The 25,459-nt window shown below is 42.1% G+C and overlaps 2 protein-coding genes across 4 annotated transcripts in view; one reads left to right on the top strand and one right to left on the bottom strand.

Moving 5' to 3' along the window:
* CLEC16A (C-type lectin domain containing 16A) overlaps window positions 1-15,372 on the bottom strand; it is a 77,049-nt gene extending 61,677 nt beyond the window's left edge. For all 3 annotated transcript variants that reach the window (XM_065644662.1, XM_065644660.1, XM_065644661.1), the window contains exons 1-8: window positions 15,166-15,372; window positions 8,062-8,190; window positions 7,193-7,326; window positions 6,279-6,427; window positions 5,509-5,614; window positions 3,503-3,626; window positions 2,613-2,787; window positions 967-1,020 (exon numbers count right to left, since the gene is read on the bottom strand). In XM_065644662.1, coding sequence (XP_065500734.1) covers window positions 967-1,020; window positions 2,613-2,787; window positions 3,503-3,626; window positions 5,509-5,614; window positions 6,279-6,427; window positions 7,193-7,326; window positions 8,062-8,190; window positions 15,166-15,245 — 951 coding nt within the window. In that variant the 5' untranslated portion in view covers window positions 15,246-15,372. The remainder of the gene's footprint in view (window positions 1-966; window positions 1,021-2,612; window positions 2,788-3,502; window positions 3,627-5,508; window positions 5,615-6,278; window positions 6,428-7,192; window positions 7,327-8,061; window positions 8,191-15,165) is intronic.
* Window positions 15,373-16,548: 1,176 nt separating this feature from the next.
* Window positions 16,549-25,459, top strand: DEXI (Dexi homolog). The gene is made up of 2 exons (XM_065644998.1): window positions 16,549-17,471; window positions 24,824-25,459. The coding sequence occupies exon 1, from the start codon at window positions 17,012-17,014 to the stop codon at window positions 17,291-17,293; it is 282 nt and encodes a 93-aa protein (XP_065501070.1). The 5' UTR covers window positions 16,549-17,011; the 3' UTR covers window positions 17,294-17,471; window positions 24,824-25,459.

Genomic DNA, 25,459 nt, shown 5'->3' with positions numbered 1-25,459 from the left:
AATAAGCTGAACTGGATCAGAAGCAGCTTTCCTGGCTATGAAATCGCAATGAATTACGGTCTAGCCACAAAGCAGCTACATTAACACAGGAATAAGGGCCATGCTGCCTATAATGCTAAAGCACTTATCCAGAACTGCTTCGGGGCTTTAACAGCATTCTTTGTTTACACCAACCACTATTTTGAGGCAAGGCATGCACGGTTGGGCCAGCAAACAATTGCCTTCTGGACAGCATGGGCTCAGGTCCAGCCACAAGAGCCTCATGTCAGCTTCTATCCATTCTCTTCACAGGAATAGCAAAGCTGGATCCCTAAACAGTGGTTCTAGCTGAAAAATCTCCAAATCAATAAACCTAATTATTGCTTTGACGATATTTAGCTAAACTTGACCTCCACACGTTTCCTGATTAAAGTCAGACCCATTTGAGACGTTTGAAAGTGAGGTGATTATTAGCATGTGATGATGAACTATGGTTGGTTGGTTGTTTTTTTCTTTAAAAAGCAATCAAAAAGAACCCATGAGATCATTGCTCCCTCTATTTTTCAAAGAGGAAAAAAGTCAAACCTGGAATCTCCCATAGCTTAGATAGATTCAAAGTGCAATACAGCATCTATTTAAATTTCACCTGCAATTTTGCTAAATTCTGTCCTAGCATGTTGCACGGCTCTATCATACACCGTTTGTCAGATGGTGTATGTAAACTATAATCACTGAATGCTCTAAAGGATACCCTGTCCTGTGGGATCCTCAGAAGAACGCTGTTACCTCAAGTAAGAAGCTATTTGGTCTGTCCATAAAAAGACAAGTGATCTCGCTGCCCCCTTTTTTTTTTAATTCATAGGTTTAAAACTTCGTTTGCCAAATTGTCTTTAATGACTTTGCCAAAATAGACGAAAATACAGTAACTTATAGGTCATAAACATGCAAAACATGTTCTGAAATAAAACAAAATATTTAAATACTTACTTGAGAAAGAAGATAGAGAGAAACTTGGAGACTTATTTTTGGACGCTCTCCACTCTACGGAAAAATGTTATGAAAAATGCTGATTTATTCATACAAACATTTACACTTCAATATTTTGTTCAAAACAGAACTTTTAATATTCTATTGTTCCACAATCTGCTACAAAATGTTCAGAAATCATCACACTTTTTAACATCCACTTCTTGTAAACTATTTGAAATGAGGCTCTCTGAATAAGCGTATCCCTTACTCTACATGCTTAAAAAAATCACTGTTGATTACTGTCTTTCATAGTCACTTCAGTAATTTAAATTTAACAGATGGGTATCTGAGAAATATGTTGGTTTTCACTGTGCTACTATTCCTTCCAAAAGTACTTCTCAGTTAACATTCATTGAAGTCTGCTCTAAAAATTAGATGTTCAGAAACAATGAAATATTACCCACATAATAAAAACACGTTCTTGACAGACATTTCTTTAAAGTAAATCACATTGGACAAAAATATTTAAAGTATAACTTGAGCACAACAGTGCTAAATTTATATACCAGTAGTAAGGAAAATGTTTCTAAAAATAAATTAGTGATACTTTAAAAAACCATCACCAAATAAATTCATCATTTATCTCAAGAAGTAAGAACAGCCCAATTTTACAATCACAGATATATCTGACCTCATGATAAGACACATCTGCCCAAAACCAGGAGAATAAGCATATTTTTGTACATGCATGAATGGAAAGAGTTAGAATAGCTGAAATGAAAATAGAAGTCAGGAAGTCTGCTTCACCTTATTTCAGTGGCCTTATCAATAGCAAGTGAAAAAGGAGATTGTTCTTCAATCCTCAGAGCACACACAATACACTGAATTCATTAACTTGCGACAAACCTGCCCTCTGGTTAATGAAACTATGCTGAAATTCATAAAGCGTCGTGTATCTTAAGAACAAACACCACTACAGAAAACTGAGAATGGAGGGGGGAAAAAAAACCAAACCAAAACACTACACGGTTAAGTAATTTTTTTTTTTTTTTTTTTAAAAAGACAGGTGAATACAGGAATCTGCACAGGTTTTAAAAGAACAGTTTCTATTTCATTAAAAATTAGCTTTCCATTAAATTTAAAGGCTATGCTTTAAAAATAAATTCAACTACATCACATTCAAACACAGCTTATCTGCAAATAGAAGAATCAAGTATCAAACCCAAAAATTTATATTTTCTACCTGGAGTGGATTTTTACACCGTGGAAGATTTGCGCACATAGTGGGAAAAGGTATTATAATCTGCTTTCGGCAGGAGACAAGTTACCGTATCAGAAAAGGAAATCGCACATCTCCCAGCGTCGATTTAAACCCTGTTCCAAATTTACACCTCTTCTTGTCTCGACTATTGTTAACATTTAACAACCAAGTCGTCCAAACCAGTATTTGTTCGGTGAGTAAAATTTCATCTGTTCTGCCCTTTAATTCAGGCTCAAGGTATCTGCCCTACAGTCACCTCATTTCAACTGTTTCATGTAAAACACACAAACACAAATATCGACAGCATTAACCCAACTACAGAATACACCTGCTGAACAGATCATTGCGCATACTGAAAGTAATAATACCTTTAAAAATTCACTGTGTGCAGCTATCAGCTTACCTTATCTTGATTTACTAATGAATACACGTACAGCGGAAGAAAGAGTCTATTAAGTAGGTGGTCTGTCAGCACATCATTTAAAAATTCACAATTAATGATAAGGATATCATTAAGGTAATGTAAATGATCGAGATGTTCTGCTACCAGGTCACTCAGCTTGCCCCTATTTCTGTGCCTGAAAAAGAGCAGGAAGAAAGTCTCAGATATAATCATCAGTCTAATAAACTTAAGGAAAGAATTCAAGTGCATTCCTTCCACAGATCACCTTGCGCAGATTGACTGCCTAAAGATGATGTTTTCAGTAAAGTCAACTAATGCAAACAGCATTCAGGATTACATGTGCTTTATATATCAAGTTTTCCCCCAAGATTTCAGAAACAACGTTTTTACAAAACTTTACTTTCCACTGCCGGAGTCTTTTCACAAGCCAACCATAAAACATAGTAAGATTTGTTTCAAAAAAATAAAAGAAATCTATGTTGTATTTAACATCTACCTCTTCACTTCAAGAAAGCAAGGAACAGCCACGCATTCTAAGGTGGGGTGGGAAGGCAAACCAAGAATAACCTGAATCAACAAAATATTTCTATAGTTGATAGTGGAACATCACACAGGAAATTCAGGTCTGACACGTCACATATTAAGTAAAGTTCACCTTTCCAATTACACTAATTTATTTGTACGGATATTAGCACAGCCAGGGCACACAGCACTAACCGCTGCTACTTCAAAGAAACACTGAAAAACTTTGCAAGAATGAAAAGCTTGAACTGTCTACAAGGGAACGTATTCAGAAACTAACTTAACTGGACCACTATGACAAAGTAAGGAGAGTATCAACATCCGAGAAAAGCATTTCCATTCAATACCCAGCATTTGTAAATGCTTACTCTTCATCAGTCTGCACACAGTTATCCAGTTCTATCACGTGGCTTCCGATAAACCAAACCAGGTTGGAGAAATAAGGGACAGCAGTTTTATCTCTAATGTAATGCAGCATAGGTTGGTTGTCCACTGAAGAGAAATTATTAAAAAGAGAAATCAGTTGCCAGTTTTTTTCAATTAATTTTTAAGAAACACAAACTATCTTCTGAATTTCAATTACATGCTGGCTTTTCATATGAGTATATACCTGACATGATCTTACGCATGAAATGGACATCTACAAAAGCATCATATAAATTCTTAACTGGCTTGAATGAGCCTGATATTGATATATTTATATAGGTCTGAAGAGAAACAAATCTAGTGGAATTCAGAAAGGTTTTTTAGCGCATTCTTTATTAATAAGAAGAGAAAAAAGCATAAGAATAAAGCAGTAATGCTGAAAGTCAAGCTAGTTAGACTTACATGACACTGCATTAGGGAACACAGGAATCAGCAGTGAAGGAAGGGCAAAAGAAACAGACAACAGTTAACAGGATTAGGAACTGGGATAGTGACATCCTCTAAAAGGGTTTAAGAAGCTAAAGCACAAAGCATCTAAACTAAAAGATACAGGGTAGGTGTTAGATCAGCACATATGCAAATAGATAGAAAGCTACATAACCTGAACATCTGAGCTGTGTTTTTCCAACCCTATCCTCCATATCACTACAACATTCAATGAAAACTCTAGATAAGAACTTTTTTTTTTTACCATAAAAATACTTAGTTACATAAATATACAACAAACAGGATATGAAGCCTACACTTTGCTGGTTTTGTGAGCTCATACCTGGGTTTACAGCTCCCTGAAGTAGAAAACAAGTGCCCATTTCTCAACATACAAAAGACAGATGTGTCCCTTGCAATCAACACTTTAAAGAACCTGCTATGCAGGCCAACCAGTTATTTGCAAAGCCAACTGTTCATTGTGCTAAAAATGATCTTACATTCTTCCGTGATGAAGACCATCATCAAATCACTACTTAACCGATAGGAAGTTGTGTAAATTCAAAATGTAATTTAAAATGGATTAAAGAATAAGCAGCCCTGCATGAACATATTCCATAATACACGCTACCTTAGAGTACGGTCATCTCAGAGGGAGAAGTTCTGAATACACATCATTTTTTCTACAGAGATCACAGTAATATTTTCGGTCTATTACAGATTTTACAGACCCAAGAAAAATGTAGGGGGAGGTGACTTTTGGATGTTGTCTAGTTCAAACCCATTCTCAAAGCAGCATTAACCTCAAAGTTCAACCAGGTTGCCAAGGGCCTTGCTGAGTATTGAAGAGCTCAAACTGCACAGATTCCCCAGTTGCTCTGGAAAGCCTGTTGCAGCCCCTAACTGTTCTCACAGTGAAGTTTTGTGTTTCTTTCTTTAGGTCCTGCTAGAATGTCCAGCACAGGAATTTGCAACTGCAGCCTCCCGGCCTTCACTGCGCACCTCTGGGAACGGACAAGCTCTTCTTTAGACTGGGGTGACCACAGGACCCAGGAGTTCCACAGTCACATTCTATTGCACTTCAAATCCAAAAGGAAGTGACATGGTCAGCAAGGTTACTGCTTCATACATTATAAAGCTCAAGTTGTTAAGTAAAAAAATACTTGATCTTCTTAAAGCATTTTGGTTTTGGAGTTGGTGGGGGTTTTGGGTTGTTTGTTAAAATGCAGTCACATTCTGATCTCTGTTGAAGGGAAGCTAAAGTTCCTTGTGTATGCTTGATACTCTTTTTTTTTTTTTTAACCAGTTTCATCTCTGAGGAAACAATACTATATATAAGTAGATACTATAGGTTTAGGGTCCTGTTTCATAAAAATCCAAAATGTGTATCTGAAGTCAACATGCTAAGCTTTTCAATCTCATTAAACGGACAGAAAACCCTTGGATGCAAATAACTGAAAATTAAACTACAACGAAACAAGCATTTTGTACACATGCATTTTAAAATATATAAAAAGCATACCTTTGTAGACATTTAAAGTTATAGTCCTAACAGCAATCCTGACCATGCTTTCTGGGTGGTTAAAAAATTTAATAGCTTCAGTGTACAAAGCAAAGTCATTAGTGTGCTGTAACAAGAGGAAAGAAAGCGTTTATGAATTAACTAAAACATGTACAGAATATTTATTTGGATTCACTATGAACAATACTTTCCATGTATTACTTTGATATTTTTACCTTAAGTAATCAAAACGATTTTACAATGCACAGGCAGCTGCATATGTAGCTCTGCATTAAAATAAACGCTTTAAGCGTCAGAGCTTTTCATGTTAACGCTGCACATATTCGGTGCTTTAATGCCCTCTTCTGGCAAAAAGTGGAATGGAAAAATCCATTTCAACTTCGGCCTTTGATTACTCAGGCTCCCTGGACTTTGACTAAGCTTCTTAAAACCAAGTGGTGTAACAGAAAAGTTCTTGTTTATAAAAGCACAAGAAAACAAGGCATAAACAAGATGAATTCTCACGGAAACAGACTTCAGAACTACTGAAACAGTCCGTTATAACACAAACTTTCAGATATTTATTTTATTATAGTCGTATGACGACAAAGACCTTCTTTATCATGCTTTTGCAGAGATCCCCACAAATGAATTTTCAATCACTGATATTACCTTTATACAAATAAATGCAGGACATGCTGAGACAAAAGACTAAATAGAATATGTGCCAAATTGCTATCAATTTCTAATTAAAGTCCTCCTACCATTATACTGCAACTTTTTTCACTCACCTCATTATAAAAGAAATGTACAGTGTGGTTATTGAGTTTCAGGGAAAGAGTTTTCAAAAATGATATATAATATGCCATAATCTCTTCATCAGAAAAATCAAATTTGTGGACAATAATAGAATTTACATAGTTATTAGAGAGCAGGTAGTCTGAAAAATAAGAGACATTACACAGGTTAACAGAAAGAAAGAGACCATTATGCTAACTAGCTGTACAGAAAGTACCAGCTAGCAACAAACTACCTGATGCTTGAAGATCCCAAATTTTAGCCAAACTCCTCCAGTGACTGCTTCAAGTGGTAATAAAAGGAAATTGTTCCCTACAAAGGTCTTTGCTCCCAAGAACAAGATAACTGAGAATGTACTTCACCTCCCTCAATTTCTGTAGGCTTTGCAGCTAATAACACTTCAAACAACTATTTTTCTCCCAAAGTCATAAACTCTGAAATGCTTGTATATTACTTTCTCTTCATTGTAGTTGTGGAGTACTTTAACTATTAATTCTCTATCCTCTTTATACATTTCTAAAAACCTTGAAGTAAATGTAATTGGCTGAATGCCAGTCCCAATGATGCCAGAACGGTTCCAGTACAAATTCTACACCAGTCATCTCCAGCAGCAAAGCAAACATTTCAGACCACAACTAATTTGCTGACTTAAAGGACTCCTTGAAACACAGTAAATAAATGTTTCAGTAGTACCAAACGACTACTTTTGTACTACTGAAAATTTATATAAAAAGGTATTTTGGAGTCAAATTACACTGTATTTTCAGTAGCATTCAATTTAAAATATTGTTAGGTATTCATCTAGTTCTTTTGTGAAGGGGCACGAGGACTAAATTTTGCTAAATGAAAGGGAATTCAATCAAATCTTCATCACTTAATGCTAAACAGTTTAAAAGTGTATCCTTACACAGTGATGTTTCATGGCTGATGTTCTCAAAAAGGATGTTCAGAGTCTGCAGAAGTTGTACACACACGTAACGGCCAGACTTCTGACGCAAGATGTTCAAGAAGAAAACAAACATATTCTTCTCCAAGAAAAAGCTGAAATAAAATACAGGTGTCATTAAGTCACTTGCTGTATTTAACAGGAACATAATTTTACTAGGATCAGGGACAATTCTAGGCAAGTTTGACAAACAGTGTGTTCCACATTTATGAAGAATTATTTTGCAAAGTTTTATCTGTATAACAGAAGATTATTTTCCAAAAGCCTTAAATACTAACAAGGATGCTTAAACATTCAAATTATGCAGAAAAGGGACATCAACAAATCAGGGAGTTTTTTATTTTATTTTTAGTATATTCAATTTCTCAATATTTGTTTTGAAGTTCCTTCGTCTATCACACTATTTTACGAGGATTAAAATAACATCTGAACAAAAACTCTAAATATCATAGCTAGAATAAGATATCTCTTTGTAGTATCTTATATAAAATGAACAAATTAAAGTCATATGATATTAACAGATGTACTTAGTAAATTTGGGCCCTAAATAGGTTAGATTTTGTACTTATATCAAAGATTTGAGAGCCAAACAAAAGTGGTACATGAAAGGGGCTCTGGACTTGGAGCACTTTCCTGTTAACAGAAGCAAATTCTTTGTTTCTTTGTATAAGAATATGATCCTGCTTACTAGTCTACTACAGGACAGAGCTTTCCACCTACATTGCTAAAATACAGTCTTAGAAGAGCTAACCTTTTGAACTACATCTCTATGCAACTCTAATCATTCTTCAAAAACAAAACCAGAGTGAAAATTGCTTCAAAGTACTTACTCAAATACGGAGCTGTCATTCTGATCCCCCCATATAAGGATCTCTGTTATAGAACGAATAGTCTCTACCAGCAGGTTGCGGTTGTGATCTGTTACTGTTGTATTTTTGGTCAAAACATGATACATGTACCTAAAAAGAAAATACAATCACAAGTAGTAGGCGCTCCTGCCACTTTCACATGCACCAGGTTTGTCTTTCGTCACTGTCACTTAATGCAGACACAAACACACACTCACTACATCTAATCATTGTACAATTTTAAATCCCAAAATTTGCTTTTAATATTTATGCAGAGAGGAAAATAGTTGTTAAACAGACTACGTGACAAATGTGACAAATCCATAACTAGCCAGGTGAGTTATGAATGCTTACGCATCTGTTAACACAGGGCTAAAAATTACATGACCAGTGCCCATGGTGTTTCTTATGGCCACCCAGTTAACGTCTTTGGGAGTACGGTGAAGTCAGAGTAGTGATGGGCAAAAAAAGGGAGAACCAGAAGCAGCAGGTACAAACACAGCAGCTGAGACAGGGAAGGTTCATCTGGGCAGGGGCGCACGCAGACCCAACCAGAAAAGTTGGATCCCTTCTGGCTGCAGAGACCCCTACAGACTCACATCAGTCTGATGGGCAATGATCAGGACTCTCAAAATCGATTAATTCATCTTTTTTTCCCCAAAGTAAGATGTTACATCAAAGATTAAAGATTAGTTCTCCTTATCCTAAAGAAGAAAAAAAAAAAAAAAAAGGCTGAGGCGACAAATTCTAATAAAAACAACAAACCAAGAATCACCACTGCTTTTCTCCCTGGTTTTTTTTTGTTGATATAGTAATAAAGAAAAAGGATGGATGCAAGAGAGCTGCAGAATTATGAAACTAATTAATAAAAGATATAATCAGAAAAATTTCACATCATTTTAAAACTGCAAGAGTTTAGATTACTAAACACAGATCCTATATTACTATACTGCAATCTACTGAAAACCAGGAGCAACACCCAAGCACTCAGGATTATCTGGGCAATATACTCACAAGTGTTTGGGAATGAAAACAGATTGTCCATATTATCAACCTTCCCATGAAAAGTGGAGTTAATCAAAATTCCTGGGATATATTTTGTGGAAAGCAGCCTGCGCGTCCTGACTCTGAGGCAGCCTATGATTATTGTTTTGGATTCCATTAAAGTTCATTCAGCAATTCATGTTGAAATTTTAGGAATCTCACTAACACAATGCCGGGGTTTAGAAGTTCAAGAAGCCAATTTTTAAGCAACAGACCCAAAGATTTCAAGCAGCTATTATGCAAAAATACCAACTTGCGAAGCTACTGTAGGGCTCCAGGAAACACTGTGGATTTCTAAAACAAAATTTGGGGGTTTCTCATTTAAAGCAATTTTCAAAAGTTTATGTCAAAACCAGACTTGAAATCACATTTCAAAAACCACTAATCCCATCAATTTTATCTACACTAAGAAAGCGATCACTGCACAGGGCAAACATGCAGCTGGAGAGTAAAATGCCATTTAACTGAACACACATTATCAGGTTGGTCCAACTATTTATCAGACATACAAAGACAAATCAAGATATTAGTTTCAGAACCTTTTTCATGCCTGAATTCAATTTTAAGAAGTTTGACCATATTTGCAGTTTACTTAAAATTTGCAAACTTTGCTTTGTAGAATCTTCTTCAACCACCAAGCTGCCACTCAGTTGGCCAGAGCTTCACAGGACTTATTGCAAGACAAGGTCCATCCTCATAAGCCACGCAGGAGTAGAAGCTATTTCAGATGAGTTTATTATGCTGTTATGGTAAAATGCTGTGTGCTTCCTGATCTTGATATTGATTAATCATCAAATAACTATTTTACTGTGTTGAGTGCTGCACAAGGACACCAAGAGGTAAACAACTCTTGCAAGTTCACAGTGTTAATAAGATTTATATACAGCATGCTCCCTTCCCTCCCTCATCAGCAATGTGACAACGCCTACATCATATTAAGGTTAACCTACCAGACAGCAAAAGAAAGAGGAAGAAAAAGGTAAGAGATGGCAGGAGGGGGAAGAAGACTGACTTTTCACACTCTTTCTCTTCAATAAAAAATTTCTGCTCCCTCTTCATGCTGGTTTCCTCCTCTCATAAATCAATACTCATTTTTCAAATCCAGAACAGAAACTGTTCAGATTGGCACCATTCTAGGAAAAGTTTTGGATGCATCCCTGTGTGATCTGCTCTGGTGAACCTGCTTTAGCAGGTGGGCTGGACTAGATGATCTCCAGAGGTCACTTCCAACCCCAACCAGTCTGTGATTCTGTGAAAAATTGATTCATAGCTGTCCCCTACAACCAAAACTGCCTGGTCACATGCCGTACCAAACAGAAGGCACTGAGAAGCAAGTCAAAGAGCACCTGCAAATCCTCTTCAGCTAATCTGAGGATCACAGCTCAAGGTTCCTCCCATGGAGACTGACAGCGTGATGACCCACAGTGAAGATAAGAGAGTTTAAGTCTCACCACCTATGAGAATTCCAGGGGCCTTCTAAAAGAGCATACAAGTCCTGCAAAAACTTCCCTTTCTGCCACTACATGAATTATCAGGTCACCGAAACAAAAGACACAGCAAAAACTAAGTCACTGCTCTGAGCGTGCATCGGTTAATGGAACAGTGAACAGCTGAAGACAGAAGGCAATTAAATCAGAGCAGTGCATTCCGCAGCAATCTGTATAGTAAGGGATTTTTCCTGAGAGAGGGAGAGTTTAAAGAGAGTAATTAATACTACACTACTTCACATATTTTAGCCTATTTATTTGAAGTAATATATAAATTATTGCATCTGTGGACATCTATTTCTCACTAATAAGTTACACTATGCAAACTTGGGAATAAAGTTTACTTCAACAGCAGAACTCTGGGATTGGGAAGCAGTAGGAAGAATTACATGCTATTACCTCACCTCAGGAGTCTATGGAACACAGAGCATTACAGATGCAAAAAGAAACATTTAATAGTCAAAACCACATTAACTTCAAATTAATTTACTTAATATCAACATTATTGCAAAGTTCATTGATCTGCTAACATGCTGATGTACTTAGAGAAAACCTGGGCTTCACTTCCGAGCTATTCCTTTATCTACTCACTTGAGAATAAATGAGAAAGCGCACACATACTTGCTCCTCTTACCAGACAGACAACATACCATATTATGAAAATATAAAGTATCACACAAACCCAGTATTTTTTTATTTACATAAATCCTTGAAGCCTATCTTTAAATACTGATTACAAAGGGGTCAAGTTGGTGCTCCAAAATGCTAAACCCACAAAGAGGAGATTTTTTTAACAAAAGCTCAACATGCTGGAAATGTCAAAGCACCTGATACCATCAAAATCAGTGGGAAATTTTGCCACCATCTTGACAAGACAAGAAACCCAGGCTCAAAGGGATAACATAACAACTCATGAATATAGAAAGTGTATATTAATGACTTTCTTACTTATTACTTACAAAAATACACTAAAATTGATACGAGCTTAGAAAGTCAAGCACTTGAATTTAAAAACCCCAGACATAACCATAACATGCTTGCTTCTTCACACTGCCTGTAACTATGTAATTACATATTGTTCTCATAGAGGAAATCTGACGTATAGCACGGACAGTACCTCAGGAAATGAACCGGCTGTGACACAAGTCTTCAACCATCCATGTTTACGGACACTGCATCTGACCACGTCATGAGAAACGTACAGTACCCGACTTTAATAGTATAAAACCTTTTGTGCAATCAGTATGCAATTAAAATACCAAGCGTAGAAGCAACAATGGGAAATGAAGGTAACAACAGGGCTACATAAAATACCTTTTAGAAAAATAGGAAGAAATTTTAATCTAGTAACAAAGATACTAAGCTTAAGTTCCAAAGCCTTTCACTTTAGCAGGAACACGAGAGATAATAGATGAGCTCTTCAGAAATGGTTAAGATATCACCACTTAAATACTGGGGAAAATGACATAAATCCTCTACATCTATTCCAATGCAAAGTCAAAATCTGCAGATAGGTGGGGAAAGAAGATAGAGTTATGCTCCCAGGGAGATCTGACCACGCATCTGCTGATGTCAGACTATCCTCAACCGTGCAATACGAAACACTTTTTGGTACCTTAACCACAGGTCACAGCTCCCAAAGTGAGGGGCTGCAGAAGCCGAGTGCAGTGACTGTCCCTGTCAGCAGCTGCAAAGAACTGGGAGAAACCCCAGCCTACAGGAGAAAGCACTAACTTCAGGTCTGTGTAGCAAGACAGACTGCTGCCTAAAACGGGGTTGATGTATTTGCTTTTAGAACTGGAAGCATGTAATAAACACAGGACTACATAAAGGGAGGGGAAAAAAGGTCTCATCTTCAATTGCTGGATGGACACAATCTCACATAAAGCTAAACAGTTCATTTCAGATAATTTTCCCAAGCAATCACTAACATTGTTCCTGTTTCCAGAGTATTTAGGCTCTGTTTACTGACATTCCCTCAATTACTAAACAAAGGGCACAAAAATATCAAGTTCTCTGGAAAAAAATAGTCAGAGGCACTCAGGCAGTGCATAGTACTTTTTCATAGCCCCTCCAGATCGCAATTCAGCAAGATATTAGAAAGCTGGGTTGAATTGTAACTGTTTTCACTAGACCAAGAGACTGTATCGAAACCCTTAATACAAACAGCCTCACAATCTTCCTTTAGCTGATCCATTCTACAGCACCTGTAGAAAGGCTGAATAGTAAAATTTCAAAAGCAAGCCTTGAACAAATTAAAGCTGATGGGAAAGGAAGTTCCAGATCCAACATTTATGGGCAAAAAGCAGTAACTCTCAGTTTTACTAAATCAGTATATTGTTTACAATTTAGACTAAACTCTACATTATGCATGTTAAAAAATTAAAATATTCCCATAAGGATAGCCCAGGCCAATTTCAGTCTTGTAAAAGCATAATACACCATGTCACAGGCTAAGCTAACCTGTAATAGCAAAGTGGGTGCGTTCTACTCATCTCATTCACACCAGACACAACACACATTCTTGGTGAGTTGAACGGACGAAAACACACAGCTCACAAGACGGTGAGTTTATCAAGACTGACTTTCTTTCATGACCCCCAAACCCAAGGTTCTTTGCCCTTTTTCCTTCTGTTACTTTACCCACTTCAGAAAAGCCCTAGATTTCACTTTAGCAATAGGTAGCTAGCTTTGCTGTCAACATTTAGCTGGCAACTGAAATTGGTAGAGCCTAGCTAAACAAACAATTAAAATATACATAGTCTAAACACATCAAAGATCTTGAATGCCCCTTACATACTATCATTTTAGATTTCATAATTAAAGAAATCACATGCAAAAAAGCAAACAAACCAAAGCTACTATTTTAGTAGAGAACTATATACTTCAACTCCCAGACAAGAAGTCAAGTACAAGCCACAACACTTACAGTTTAATTCCCTTTGCTGCAAATCAAAGGGGGTATCACTTTTTCTACTCTCTGTCACCCCGAGAGAACATATGATCACACTTTTCTTGCCCGAAAGACTCGAACATCCTGAAGTCTCCCTCTCACCAGCCTGTTTTTTTTCTAAACTTAAACTAAATTTCTTCAAATTTTATCATGCATCAGCATTCTTACTCTATCTTCAAGTGTAATATTGAAACCAGATAGATCCAGGGCTCCACTAGCGCTGAGTAGTACACAATGACTATTCTTTGTATGTTAAATAGAACATCTCTATGTTTATATCTGAGTGCAGCTTTTCCCCTTTTTCCTGCAATGCCAGATCATGTTGACTTACTAGTCTGGCCTACCATGGTTTCAAAAGTACTTTCTGCAGTGCTACTGCATCACCAGTTTTGTATTTACGGACTTGATTTCCCTGTATTTGGTAAAAAGTGGTGCATTTCACTTAGTCTTGCTGGTTTTGAACATTCTTCCAGTTTAGAGGCAAGCATCAGGTTCTATAAATAATCTTGATAAAGTAACTGCAAGATCCAAATCCTGTCCAAGTGCACCCTGCTCATTACTGTCAGGCACCTTTCATGTCCTCTTTGTAATTTGACTCATTGTCGAAAACTACCAGTCATTTATTTCTCAATGAGCTATATGTTCACTGTGATTTCATTCAGAAAATACTTCTTCTGTTAATGACCTCCTTTTCTAGTTCAGTAGAAAGATAAGCTATAACAGTGGAGCTGATTTTTCTCACAACTGGAAAACTCTCGAAATGGAACAGAAAATTTAAAATCATTTTGTCCCTTGCCATCCTCCCAGCGGCAGAGCTGGAAAAAACTATTCCACCTACTGCAGTCAGCAGCAAGGCCGGGATATCAGGCTCCGGAGACTTGCGTTATAATTTTCAAGCTCATCAGCTTTACTTGTGCGTCATCTGTTAAAGCCCCTAACCGGGGCACATCCCCAGACCAGCAAAACCACCGTCATGAATCACTGCTGACTGCCCAGGTCACACACACACCTGAAAAAGTCTATATTATTTACAGCTGTCTTATTTACAGGCTGGGACCAGGCTCCTCACTTCCCCGTCCTATCCACTGCCAGGAAACAAAGTTTTCCCTCAAGACGAATACGGTATTTGTTGTATTTAGCACCTCTTACATTCTACTGAATGAGTCTGCGGCATTATTAAAAAAAAAAAAAACAAACAAACGTGTATCGCAGCCATGAGTGTGACATGGCATCACGGAACCGCGCCTGCCCTGAAGGTGTTTTGGGGCAAAAAGGCAGATTTCTGTGAGAAAGACACCGACGCCCGGGCCACGGAGCCTCCTTCCCGCTGCTGAACCGCTCCGGGAGCTCCGGCCTGGGGAGCTGCGCCAAAACGCACCGGCGAGGAGAGAGAGCGAGCGGGCGCGGGGAGCGCGGCGGGCCCAGCCGCCTCCTGCCGCCCTCCCCCGGCCCCGCTCCGCAGCCCCCCCGAGGGGCAGCGCTGCCCCGAGCAGCCCCGCAGTGGGAGCCCGGCCGCCCCGTACCCTCCGCGTCCTCCCCGCACCCCCAGCCCGTCTCCCTCCCCTCACAGCCGCCCCGGCCCGCGCTCGGCCCCGCGCTCACTTGAGGTGGTCCAAGGAGTGGATGCTGCGAGCGGCCTTCCCGTGCCCGCCGCCCACCCAGCTGCGGGAGCGGCCGAACATGCTGGCGGCGAACGGCTGTTACGGCCCGCGGGGGCTCTAGGGCTTCATCGCCCCGCGGAGAAGGGCGGGCGAAGGGGCGAGCGGCGCCCGGGCGGGCGGGCGGACCCCGGGACGCGGCCCCGGCAGCGGCCACCGGCGCACACAGGCGCACGCACGCGCGCGCGGGGCACGCTGGGAAGCGAGGGCCGGTGCCCGCCCCGGCCTGCGAGTCCCAGCAGGCACCGCGGCGGGGCCGCGAACCGCGGGCTGGGGGGGGCCGCTGCCTCGCACCGTCACGGGCCGGCCCCGCCTGGAGACCCCCCGCGGGGCCCGGCGTTTTCTCCTTTCCTGTCAGGATTTTCCCCAGAAAAGTGGAAGCGCCCCGCTCCGGGGCCGTTTGTCGCAGAGCGAACCGGGTGTCACCGGGCGGGAGGTGCGCGGCCCTTCCCGGAGCCGCGTCTGAGCGGCGGTGGGGGGACCCGGCTCCGGTTTTATTCGATTCCTTCTCTCGCTTCGGCAGTTCTGGGTTAGATCTTGTCAGGTCATGAGGAGACTGTCAAGTTAAAAGACTAGGAAAGACTAAATTTAGCTTAAACAACAAAAAACCCTAGCTGTGCAGATAACTTCCCAAATGCATCGTAATTTGAGACAAAATTTGCCCCCTTTACACTCCTTGTTCACCTGTAACTCAAGACCAAGCGGTTCTGGGGGATCGGTTGGGACCGCGCAGTTTCGAACCGGCTTTAAAACTAAATTAAAGCAGAATAAACAGAACACGACCATTAATGACCGTCTTGACCTGGGGTTAGACTGGCGGGTTCTTTTGCTTTAACCGGATAAATAAACTAGATCTAAATAAAAGCCGAAGAGTTTGTCAACCAGCGTAAAAAAAAAAAAAAAAAAAGTTTAAAATAATGCCTTTGATCGTGTTTTGACATAGATGAAACTTTGGTCAGTACAGAAATGCCTCTACCGAGGTCAGAAGGGTTCCGGGCCCGCACGGCTGCTCCGGGGGGCCGTGTTAACAACGGGGGATCGGAGAACAACCCCCCGGGGCCCAGAAACGGGCAAAAGCAGCCCCGGGGCGGCTCGGGCCGGGCACAAGACACCCCCCGGCCCCTGCAGCCCGCCGGGGGCGGCCCCCGGGCCGGCGGAGCGGGACGCGGCTGCCGCTGAACGCGGCGGAGGCGCCGGCGCCCGTCACGGCCGCTCCCGGCCAACCAGCAGCGCCCGGGGCGGGCGGCGCTGCGAGGGCCCGCGGCGCCGGTAAACAGCCGCGGCGTGCGGCGGGGGCAGCGGCGGAGCGGGCAGGCCGGGGGAGCGGGGGGGACCTGCCGCGCAGGCCGGGGCTGGCGGGCTCGGTGACGGCGGCAGGTGCTCCGCGCCGACCGCGACAACGCGCCTGCGGGCTCTTTGCGGGAAGTTTGCGGGCGGGAGGAGGGGAGCCGCGGCGGGACTGCAGCAGCCGGGCTGGAAATGCCCCTGAGGAGCCTCCTGCCAGCGGCGGGGCTGCGGCAGCGCCGCTGAAGCCCGCCCGCCGGCCGGGACGCCGCTTCCTCCGGGGAAGGAGGGGACCGAGCCGGCCGCTCTGCGGCTGTTCCGCCCCCGCGGGGCTCGGCTCTTCCCGGGGTGCGGATCCGGCTCCGCGGCTTTGCCCTTTGCTGCCGCTGGGGCTGCGGAGTGCGGTCTTGCGCGCCCCGCTCCCGGCTCCGCGCCGGCGCCCGCCGCTGCCGCCCGCCCCCCCGGGCAGGTCGGTGCCCGCTGCCGCCGCAGCCCCGCACGGCTGCATGCCCGCCGCGGTGTCTGCACGTCTGGATTCGCTGGAGTCCTGGGCCTTCCATGCGCTGCTGGTGCTGCCCTATATGTTTTACGTGGGCTTGTTCTTTGTCAACGTGCTGATCCTGTACTATGCCTTCCTGATGGAGTACATCGTGCTCAATGTAGGCATCGTCTTCTTGCCGGAGGATATGGACCAGGCTCTGGTGGATCTGGGGGTGCTCTCCGACCCCGGCTCAGTGCTCTACGAGACGGACAGCGAGCTGGATGTCTTTGATGGGTACTTGGAGTGACGCCCCGGGGCGCTCCGAAGCCGCGGGGCTGGGGCCGATGTCCCGGCACGGCCGTAGCTCGGGGACCGCCCCGGGTGCCCTCGCTGCGTCCCGGCTCCTGCGCAGCATCTTCTCGTCCAAATGCCCCCCCCTTCTCCCGGTGCAGCCCGGACCCGCCGCTCAGGGCCGCGGACACGCAGTAAGTCATGCCCTGGGGCTCGGCTGGGGCAGCGGCCGCGGGCGGGCTGGGGCCGGACCCCCCGGGACAGCGGGGACACAGACACACAGACACCACGGCAGCTGCCAGCACGGAGCTGTGCGGGCCGGGCTGCCGGGGCCGGCGGGGCGGAGCGGAGCGCTGCCCGGAGCGCTGCCCGGAGCGCTGCCCGGAGCGCTGCCCGGAGCGCTGCCCGGAGCGCTGCCCGGCCGCCCCCGCCGCTCCTCCCGCCGCGCAGCGCCCGGCGGAGCCCCGCTCCGTGTCCTCTGCTGCGCAGCGAGCACGTCTGTCCCTGAGGACTAATTTTCGCAGTGCTGAGCCACTGCAGCTGCTGTGCTGGGTGTTATGTTTACAGCTGGTCAACAACTTTGCTAATCCGGTCTTGAAAGCAGCTCTGAGTCTAAACGAACACCCAGGCTAATGTTTGTTAAAAATCAGAGACCATACTCGAGCCAGAAATTAATCAGATGCCCTTTAAAACCTCTGTCTTGGATAATAAGAAAACTACCCAGCTCACCGTTCTCCTGTTAATTGTAGCATGAGAGTTTGCTTAATTTATCATTGTAGCTGAGTGATACTAAAACTCTAGAAATGTTGTAGGGATTTTAGCATTTTAAAACATTGAAATGCAGTCGGGAAGAAAATCACTATTTCTAGCTAGGGCTTTCTGTGCCAAATATATGTTAATGAAAACATTCACAGTTTAAATTAAAATGTGTTACCAAATCTGCCAGTAGAATTTTTAGCAAAATATTGTCTGTAAATTTGAAAACCAGTTCAGGATACCTTTTCATTTTCTATTTGGAATTATGGAAATAGGAATTCTGTTGTAAGGTTACAAACATAACTTTGATGAACATACTATACAAATGCCATTTAACATCAAGCTGTTTTGATCAGTATTCTAATTTTAAAAAAACCCCAACCAAACAAAAAACAAAAGGAAAAACCCCACAAACCTTTCCTTCATGTAGATTTTTAAAAGCTGTCCTTCATACAGATTAAAACTATCTCCTAAATATTTCTGTTCAGGTTCCATGTAAAGCAATAGTAGCCAAATTTGGTCAATAGTTCAGAAGGAAAAAATGGAAGTTTTTGGTGCTGGAGTGACATTGATCACACAAAAGCAGTTGAACAAAGGTTGGTCAAAGGCAGATGGGAGCATAACAAGTAGGGGGGGCAGATCTTTGTTGCTGCTGAAGAAATCCCACTGCATATAGCTACTGCAAATGAAAGTGCACATGCCAACCTTTGGTGGTCTGTCCCAAGCAGCTGGATTAGAATCAATTCTGCTAGAATAGAAGGTCTGGAGTAGAACTAAACTCCCCACAAAACACTGTTGGCTACTTTTCTGGCTGTCATCTCCCCTCCCTTTTCAGTGGGGCAAATAACACACATGATCTGTATTCTAGGAAAGAATTTCATAAAGACTAATGGAAATTACGCAAAATCTTTTGTGTGAAAAGCCCTAGACATTTTCTCTGCCAAAATATCTTTCCTCAAACCACAAATCATATTACTCCAACACCATCTATTACAGGGATTAAAAATTTTATTTTTAATCACTTTTTTTGCCAACTAGGATTTGTCATGATGAGTTGCATCTAGTTGTCAAGAAGATCTAAGGAGAACAGACATAATTTTCCTCAGTGGATTTTTCCTACTGCATGAACACATAGTTTGACAGAGAGGAGAGTCTGAACGCAGTTCTGTTCAGTGTAGATAAATGGGCTTTTTAAAATTTTCCTTCATATTAATAGGATAAGCAGCTCTGCAAACCGTGTCACCTCCATATGTAGAAATGCGGAGGTCTTCCCAAAGCTCAGAAGTCTCAGTCTATGTGGAGCTCTGCACAGGTGCCAGCTCCAGCCTTAATCCTTTAATTTGGAAGTTGTCATGTTAGACGGTGGTTTCCACTGAGAATCAAATCACAAATCCGTGAAGTTAGATCAGTTATTATAGAGCAAAAAATATGCTATTACTGTGCTTCATCTATTTATATATTTTATTATATTTATATACACAGCAACCAGGCCACAATTTCCGTAAGTATTTTGCTACCAGGCAAGGACTCAGCATGTCACCGTGAACAGGAATTTGTGTTAATATCCTGGTTACAGGTTTCTTCCCCGTTCTGTGCTGTTCCTCCTCACCAGTTCCCTAGCAGGGCAGGCAGAGGAGGGCCCCAGTTTGGAGCTATTTTCCACTTTTTGGAGCAGAAGTGTGTGCCCCCTAGGACAGCTGCCCACCCGCCTGTTCGGTCACACCCAGAAGCGATGAGAGTTCACAAGACGCCGCAGGAAGAACAGGTCTCAGTTTTACCAGCAGAGATGAAAAATACATCGGCACACTCTTTGCATTAAATATAAGAGGAGTGTTCCTCATATGACTCACCGGTGATTACTGAGAACAACTAAAACGCTATGATTAACCTCAGCTGAAGCCTTGCAGTGTGCTAATTGCCTTTAGCAAGCAATGCCTTGTGCCCAGGAGGTGAGTGGCATGCGTGACAGGGAAACAAAGGGGGGAAATCCCAAGAGGCGATTCTGCAGAATATAGAAAGGCTAATTTAGATATAAAAAGAAAAGAGCTGGTGGATCAGAATAGCTCTGTTCTCTCTTGGAGCAAAACCCTCACTTGACTAAACTCAGTAGGAGCAAAATTATGTCCAAGTTCCTGAGCATAATTGGTGGCAGAGGTTGAAGGCAGACAACTAAGCAGCTCAAAGAACCTTCCTATCCTATTCAAATGGAGAAATCTATCTGTGTAAACTGAGCAGAATTGAACTTACGTTATCTACTGCTTTAGCTTGAGTGTGCCAGGTTCTTTATTATATTTGAAGTCCACTGGAATAAAGCAGTATGACTGTTCTCCTTATGCTGTGTTAAAATCAGATGTGACTCATCACTAAGTACTCTAATCAGAAAGAAAATGAGCAAAAGTAATCAATAATGAAAACCAAACAGGAAATACTGGATTTAATCTTAGAGTACAAGCATTATGTCTTCATCAAGGTGAATTCTAACGAATGCCTTCAGTGAGCAGAATCCAGCACTCAAAACTTGTGACTCAGCACTTCTGCTGAACGCTGGCATCTAAATCCTGACTCAAAAGACAGAGCTTTACTCACGAGCTCATCGATACAGCGCCAATCTGAAAAGCAGGCTCGGTGTCTGTGGGTGCAGGATGGGCCGGGCAGAGGGAAGGCAGCGGGTGGCTCCGTCCTATGCCTGCCGCTGCTGGTTTCTGTGAGCCTGGCTTACTTGGGCCTCTGCTCCAGCTCTCTAAACCAGAGGTGCCCCAAAAGGGAACAGGTCAGAAAGGTGTCATCACTAGTGGTGTCAGGATACACATAAACGCATCAGAATCCACCTGACTTCTTCCTTTTCAGACTTTGAATCTTAAAAATAATGAACGCTACAATCTGTCACTTATTTTACCTGCCATTTTTCTCTGTGTTCTTCCCTTATTTGTAGAAATCTCCACATTAAAAACAAGGTGGCTTGTTGACTCCATGATACAGAGCAGCCGGGTATTTTATGCAAGTTACAGTAACAATTTTTGCAACTCTGTTGTGAATTCTTAGGTGTTATTAAAATTCATAGAAGTTGAGTGCTCAGACTCACCTGGTAGCTCTGCTATTGCGCTTCAGCTGTTCTTAAAGGGGATTCTGTGCTAGATGGAAGGAAAACAAAATTGTGGTTAACTGATGAACTGGCCATTTAGACTCATTAACAACAGCCATGGACAGTCCTGAGTGATTTTCTACCAAATGCATTCATTTATATAATGCAAGGGAGGATGCGGATTTTAAAAAAGTTTTCCAAAAGCTCCTGTTAATGACACAAATTACAATGAGGCATAGAAAATTAAGAGACAACTAATTTAGGATAGAAGTACTTCAGGCCTGAATATTTCATGTGTGTCATTTAAAAGCCCCAGCCACAAGTGATTTTAAAGAATAAATTAAAAAAAAAACCCTCTGTGGCTCTTCCCTACAAAACGAAGCTTACTCTAATCAACTTACTTTAACAGGTGGCAATAGCCAGTTATGTTTTAAGCTGTCAAAGGAATTAGGAAATGAATCTAATTTAATTCTTCAGATGTGTTTCCTCTGAGAAGGGAGAGAGTGACACTACAGTTCAGCCAGCAAGTGGCAAGCCTAAAATAAAAGAAAATAATAATTTGTTTAGAGACATTTAGTTTGTATACTTGGTCAGTCCAGCCCTTTGCATTTGTTCCCTTGTAATAATTCTATTTTATATGGAGTACAACTATCCCAAAGAATTAAATAGTACAGAGAAGTGGCTCGATCTTTCGATGTCTTCAGGGCAACTGTCAAACTGTCTTTCTTTTTCCCAGTTGAGTTTTAGTACTTCGGCCACAATGGTAAAAAAAAATAGCGGAGTAATTTGAATGATGCTTTTTAAGAACACAAATATATTTCTAATATATGTGATAAAAAGGGTAATAACTAATAGCAGACATATGGAAAATAGCAGTATAATGAAAAACTATGATGTGCACTGACTGATCTGTTCTTGGGTAAAGCTCTACCTCAGTTAATGGACCTAAGGCTATAAACTCTGTGAAGGGCCAGACGAAAAGACCTGAGGCTTGCTCAGAGTAGGGCCCAAACGGGCCCTGAGATCTGAAACACTTGGCCAGGAACCTGAAAGCAAAGTCAGGATGCGAAACAGTCACCGTGTTCCCTTTGATCCGGCCCAAATTGTGAAGAACAATAACTTCACAGACAGAATTAATAAAAATACCATGACTGAGTTTCTTCTTCTAATGCTAGTTACGCTATAATAGCCATACTGTTAAATGCTTACAAGTATCTTTTAGGCTATTAGAAGACTATAGTTCTGAGATTCTAAAAATAGTTGCTACATTTTCATTTCCCATTGTTTTAAAAAATTTTTGAAATTTTCTGTTAAAAATTAGGTTCCCATGAAATTTGAAGGATGGACTTTTAAATCAGCTGAATAGAAAGGCAAGACTGAATCTCCTGGTCAATTGTATCATTCATACCCCATTTAACATCTGCCACCACAAATTACAGTCTTGGACTAGCAGCCCTGCAGCAATATTTGAAACTTCCATTTGACAGCTTTATGCTTTGCTTTGCAGGCCTAAGACATTTTGCTGTGCTATTTTTAAGTCAGCCTAGAATATGATCTACGACGCAGAATACTAACAATCTCTGAACTATCTGCTGTGGATCAGAGCTTTTAGTTCAACTTGGAAAGCGATCAGATAAACTCCAAATGAGGAATGTGTTGGAGCTGCTGCTTCCACTTTTCTTGTTCTTGGTTTAAGAAACAGGATTTTGCATGTTTGACGGTTAGCAGGGTACTGTAGCTGATAGACATTCAACAGCAACACCTCACTGGACACAAAAATCCTTGTTTCTGCTCCAGCATCTACAGTAAGGGGCACACAAGGAAATGCCAGGATGAGTCAGAGCGCGACCGCCCAGCCCTGCATTGTGCCTCTGGCAGGGCAGGGGATGCTCTCTGGACAGCGCAGGGCCCTGACCTAAATCTGCCGGCTGTTCTCGTCGTACTTTTCTGGAATCTTCCTTGGTAGAATAAGAGATGTTAGAGAGCACGTTACTGCCCAGCTCTTTAGCCAATATTTTCCAAGCCCACCACCTTTTGCCCACAAGGTCTGTCTGGAGTCTCTTGCTATCAGTTCAGCATCCGAATACCTGACAGAGCTTATTTCCTGCAGTCTTGATGATTTCTCTGTTCACTCTCTTCTCTGCATCACTAATGGTGATGTTGAATAAAAACTGGTCCCTGGCATACCCTGCTACTGACTTCTTTCCTACCAAGCTTTATTCTTTGCTTCCAATATTTTAATCTGCTTTCACTCCACAGAAGAACCTTTCCCCAACACTCTGTCACCCTGTTCGCTTTCAGGAAACCATATCACTCAGTCTGTCCATGCTCGTGCAGAACATGGGGCCATTGCATTTCATTCATCATTCAAGCTCTTCGTAGCTTCTGCTACGTCTCCTGCACCTGAAGTGCTGGCAGCCCTTCTGCCTCAGCACCCCTCGTGCCAGACACCCAACACAAGATCTGCAGAGCCTCCGCTCCAAGCACAGCAAGTGCAGGAGAGAGGTGGTGGTTTACCCTGCAGCCCAGTGAGAGCCTTTTCCTAGCGCTCCATCCTCCCAGCAGATCTGTAGCAGGTCTGTACGGCTTCGTACCACAAGCTCCCTGTTACACAACTGGATGACACCGTCCCTGTGCAGCGTCCCCTGCCTTCCCCCAGCGCACAGGGGGCTGGTGACACCTACAAAGGGAACGGAGGGACAAGCTGCCCTTCCAGAGACTGCTCCACATAGCCAGGGGATCTCCTGAGCTGCCAGCAGCCAGGGGACCTGCTCCTGGTATCCTGTACCTCAGCTCTTCTTCAACACAGATCCATCCCCAGACAGTCATCCCTTCTCAGAGCTGCACCATTCTACGCTATGTTGTCACCTGTAAAATCACAAGACCAAATGGATGTCGTCACCAGTGCCCAGCACCTTCATAATCCACAGCTCTGGTTCTGCTTAAAGAAGGCTTCTCAGGCCTTGTGTTTACCTCTAGTAAAAAATCACCTCTTAACAGCTGTCAGATACTTGGATCCAGTCAGGGCAAATCAGATAACCTGGGATAAAGCAATATAACAGTAATTTATTCTTGTCAGTAAGACCAAGACATTACCCAACATGTTATTTCACTCCGTAACTGCTTACCAGTGGATCCAAAATGCTTTGAACAAAGTGACTCTACAGGAAAAAAAGAGAAAGTGACCAAATCAGAGGTTACATCAAACATAGGCAATACGTCATTAACACAATTACACAAAAAATAACAACAGTGTAATGAACAGTATTTGGTTAAGAAAACGTAGCCAGCTGAAAAATCAGTTTTACTAGGTAGGTCTAATGATATCACAACTGGCATAAAATAGGCGTTCCCACTGTATGTCAGGGCTGGTTATATTTTCTTAAGAGCAACCCTGACTAACTGACCGGAGGGACAGGGGCTGACAGGTTATTCTCAAGCCCTCACACTACATCTTCATGCCCGTTAACATCACGCCAAGGACAAGTGCGCTCTGACGTTAACAGAAACTGTTATGTTGATTTCCCTGAAAGGTTGTTCAGGCCTTTACTTCTCAAAGAATTACTATCCATAGTCACAAAAGGGTTTGAATTTTTTTTTTTTTCAATAAGTCAGTGGCCTGGTGCTGTATCTAATGTACACAATGACTTCTCTGTTCATTTTAAGTCTAGAGGGTTACTCTGTATTTATGTGTTTTCTTTTAAACAGATTCATTAAACACCTGAAATGGATTATAACCAGGTTAATGGAACAAGTAATGAAAGAAACTCTGAAACGTAGAGATGAAAAGAAGGACAAGGTGACAAGAAGAAGAGTTGTCATCAGACCTTGTCAGTTGTGACTTTTCTCCATGAGTGTGCACCAACTGCAGAGATTCTTGCACCATACTGGGCTTCCACAGGTAATTCTGGGATGGACTGTATGAACAAATAATATAAGCTATGTTCTATTTTAACAGAAAATCAAGACGTTACTCAGATTTGATAAACTCTGAATAAATACCACGTCACCTGAATGGACACGCTCTCCATAACTGCTTCAGCGAGTTTTACAATCACACACTGAAACTCTACCAGCTAGTAGTTCAAAGACAGCGCTCTCAGGGGAAAACATGCAGGAGTGACTGCAAGTAGGTTCTGTTCAGGGCAGGATTATGGCAAGAACTGTGCTAGTAAGATATTTTATTTAAATTGTGAGTTTTGAAATAGATCAGAGAGTGAATTTTATATGTCAGATGGATTCATTATCTAACACAAGGTATAATACTTTGCAGGTTGTTTAAGCTTGTATTGCTATGTACAGACGTGAAAGCAATAAAGACTGACCTTTTCCATGAAAAAGTAA

The sequence above is a fragment of the Caloenas nicobarica genome, chromosome 14 (genome assembly GCF_036013445.1).
Source record: "Caloenas nicobarica isolate bCalNic1 chromosome 14, bCalNic1.hap1, whole genome shotgun sequence".
NCBI classification, from domain to species: domain Eukaryota; kingdom Metazoa; phylum Chordata; class Aves; order Columbiformes; family Columbidae; genus Caloenas; species Caloenas nicobarica.
Note: the sequence above shows the minus strand (reverse complement) of the source record. Positions and strands in the feature narration are given on the sequence as shown.

What these genes read in the sequence shown, in the direction of transcription:
- DEXI (XM_065644998.1), top strand. Translation starts at nt 17,012, where the DNA reads ATGCCCGCCGCGGTGTCTGCACGTCTGGATTCGCTGGAGTCCTGGGCC.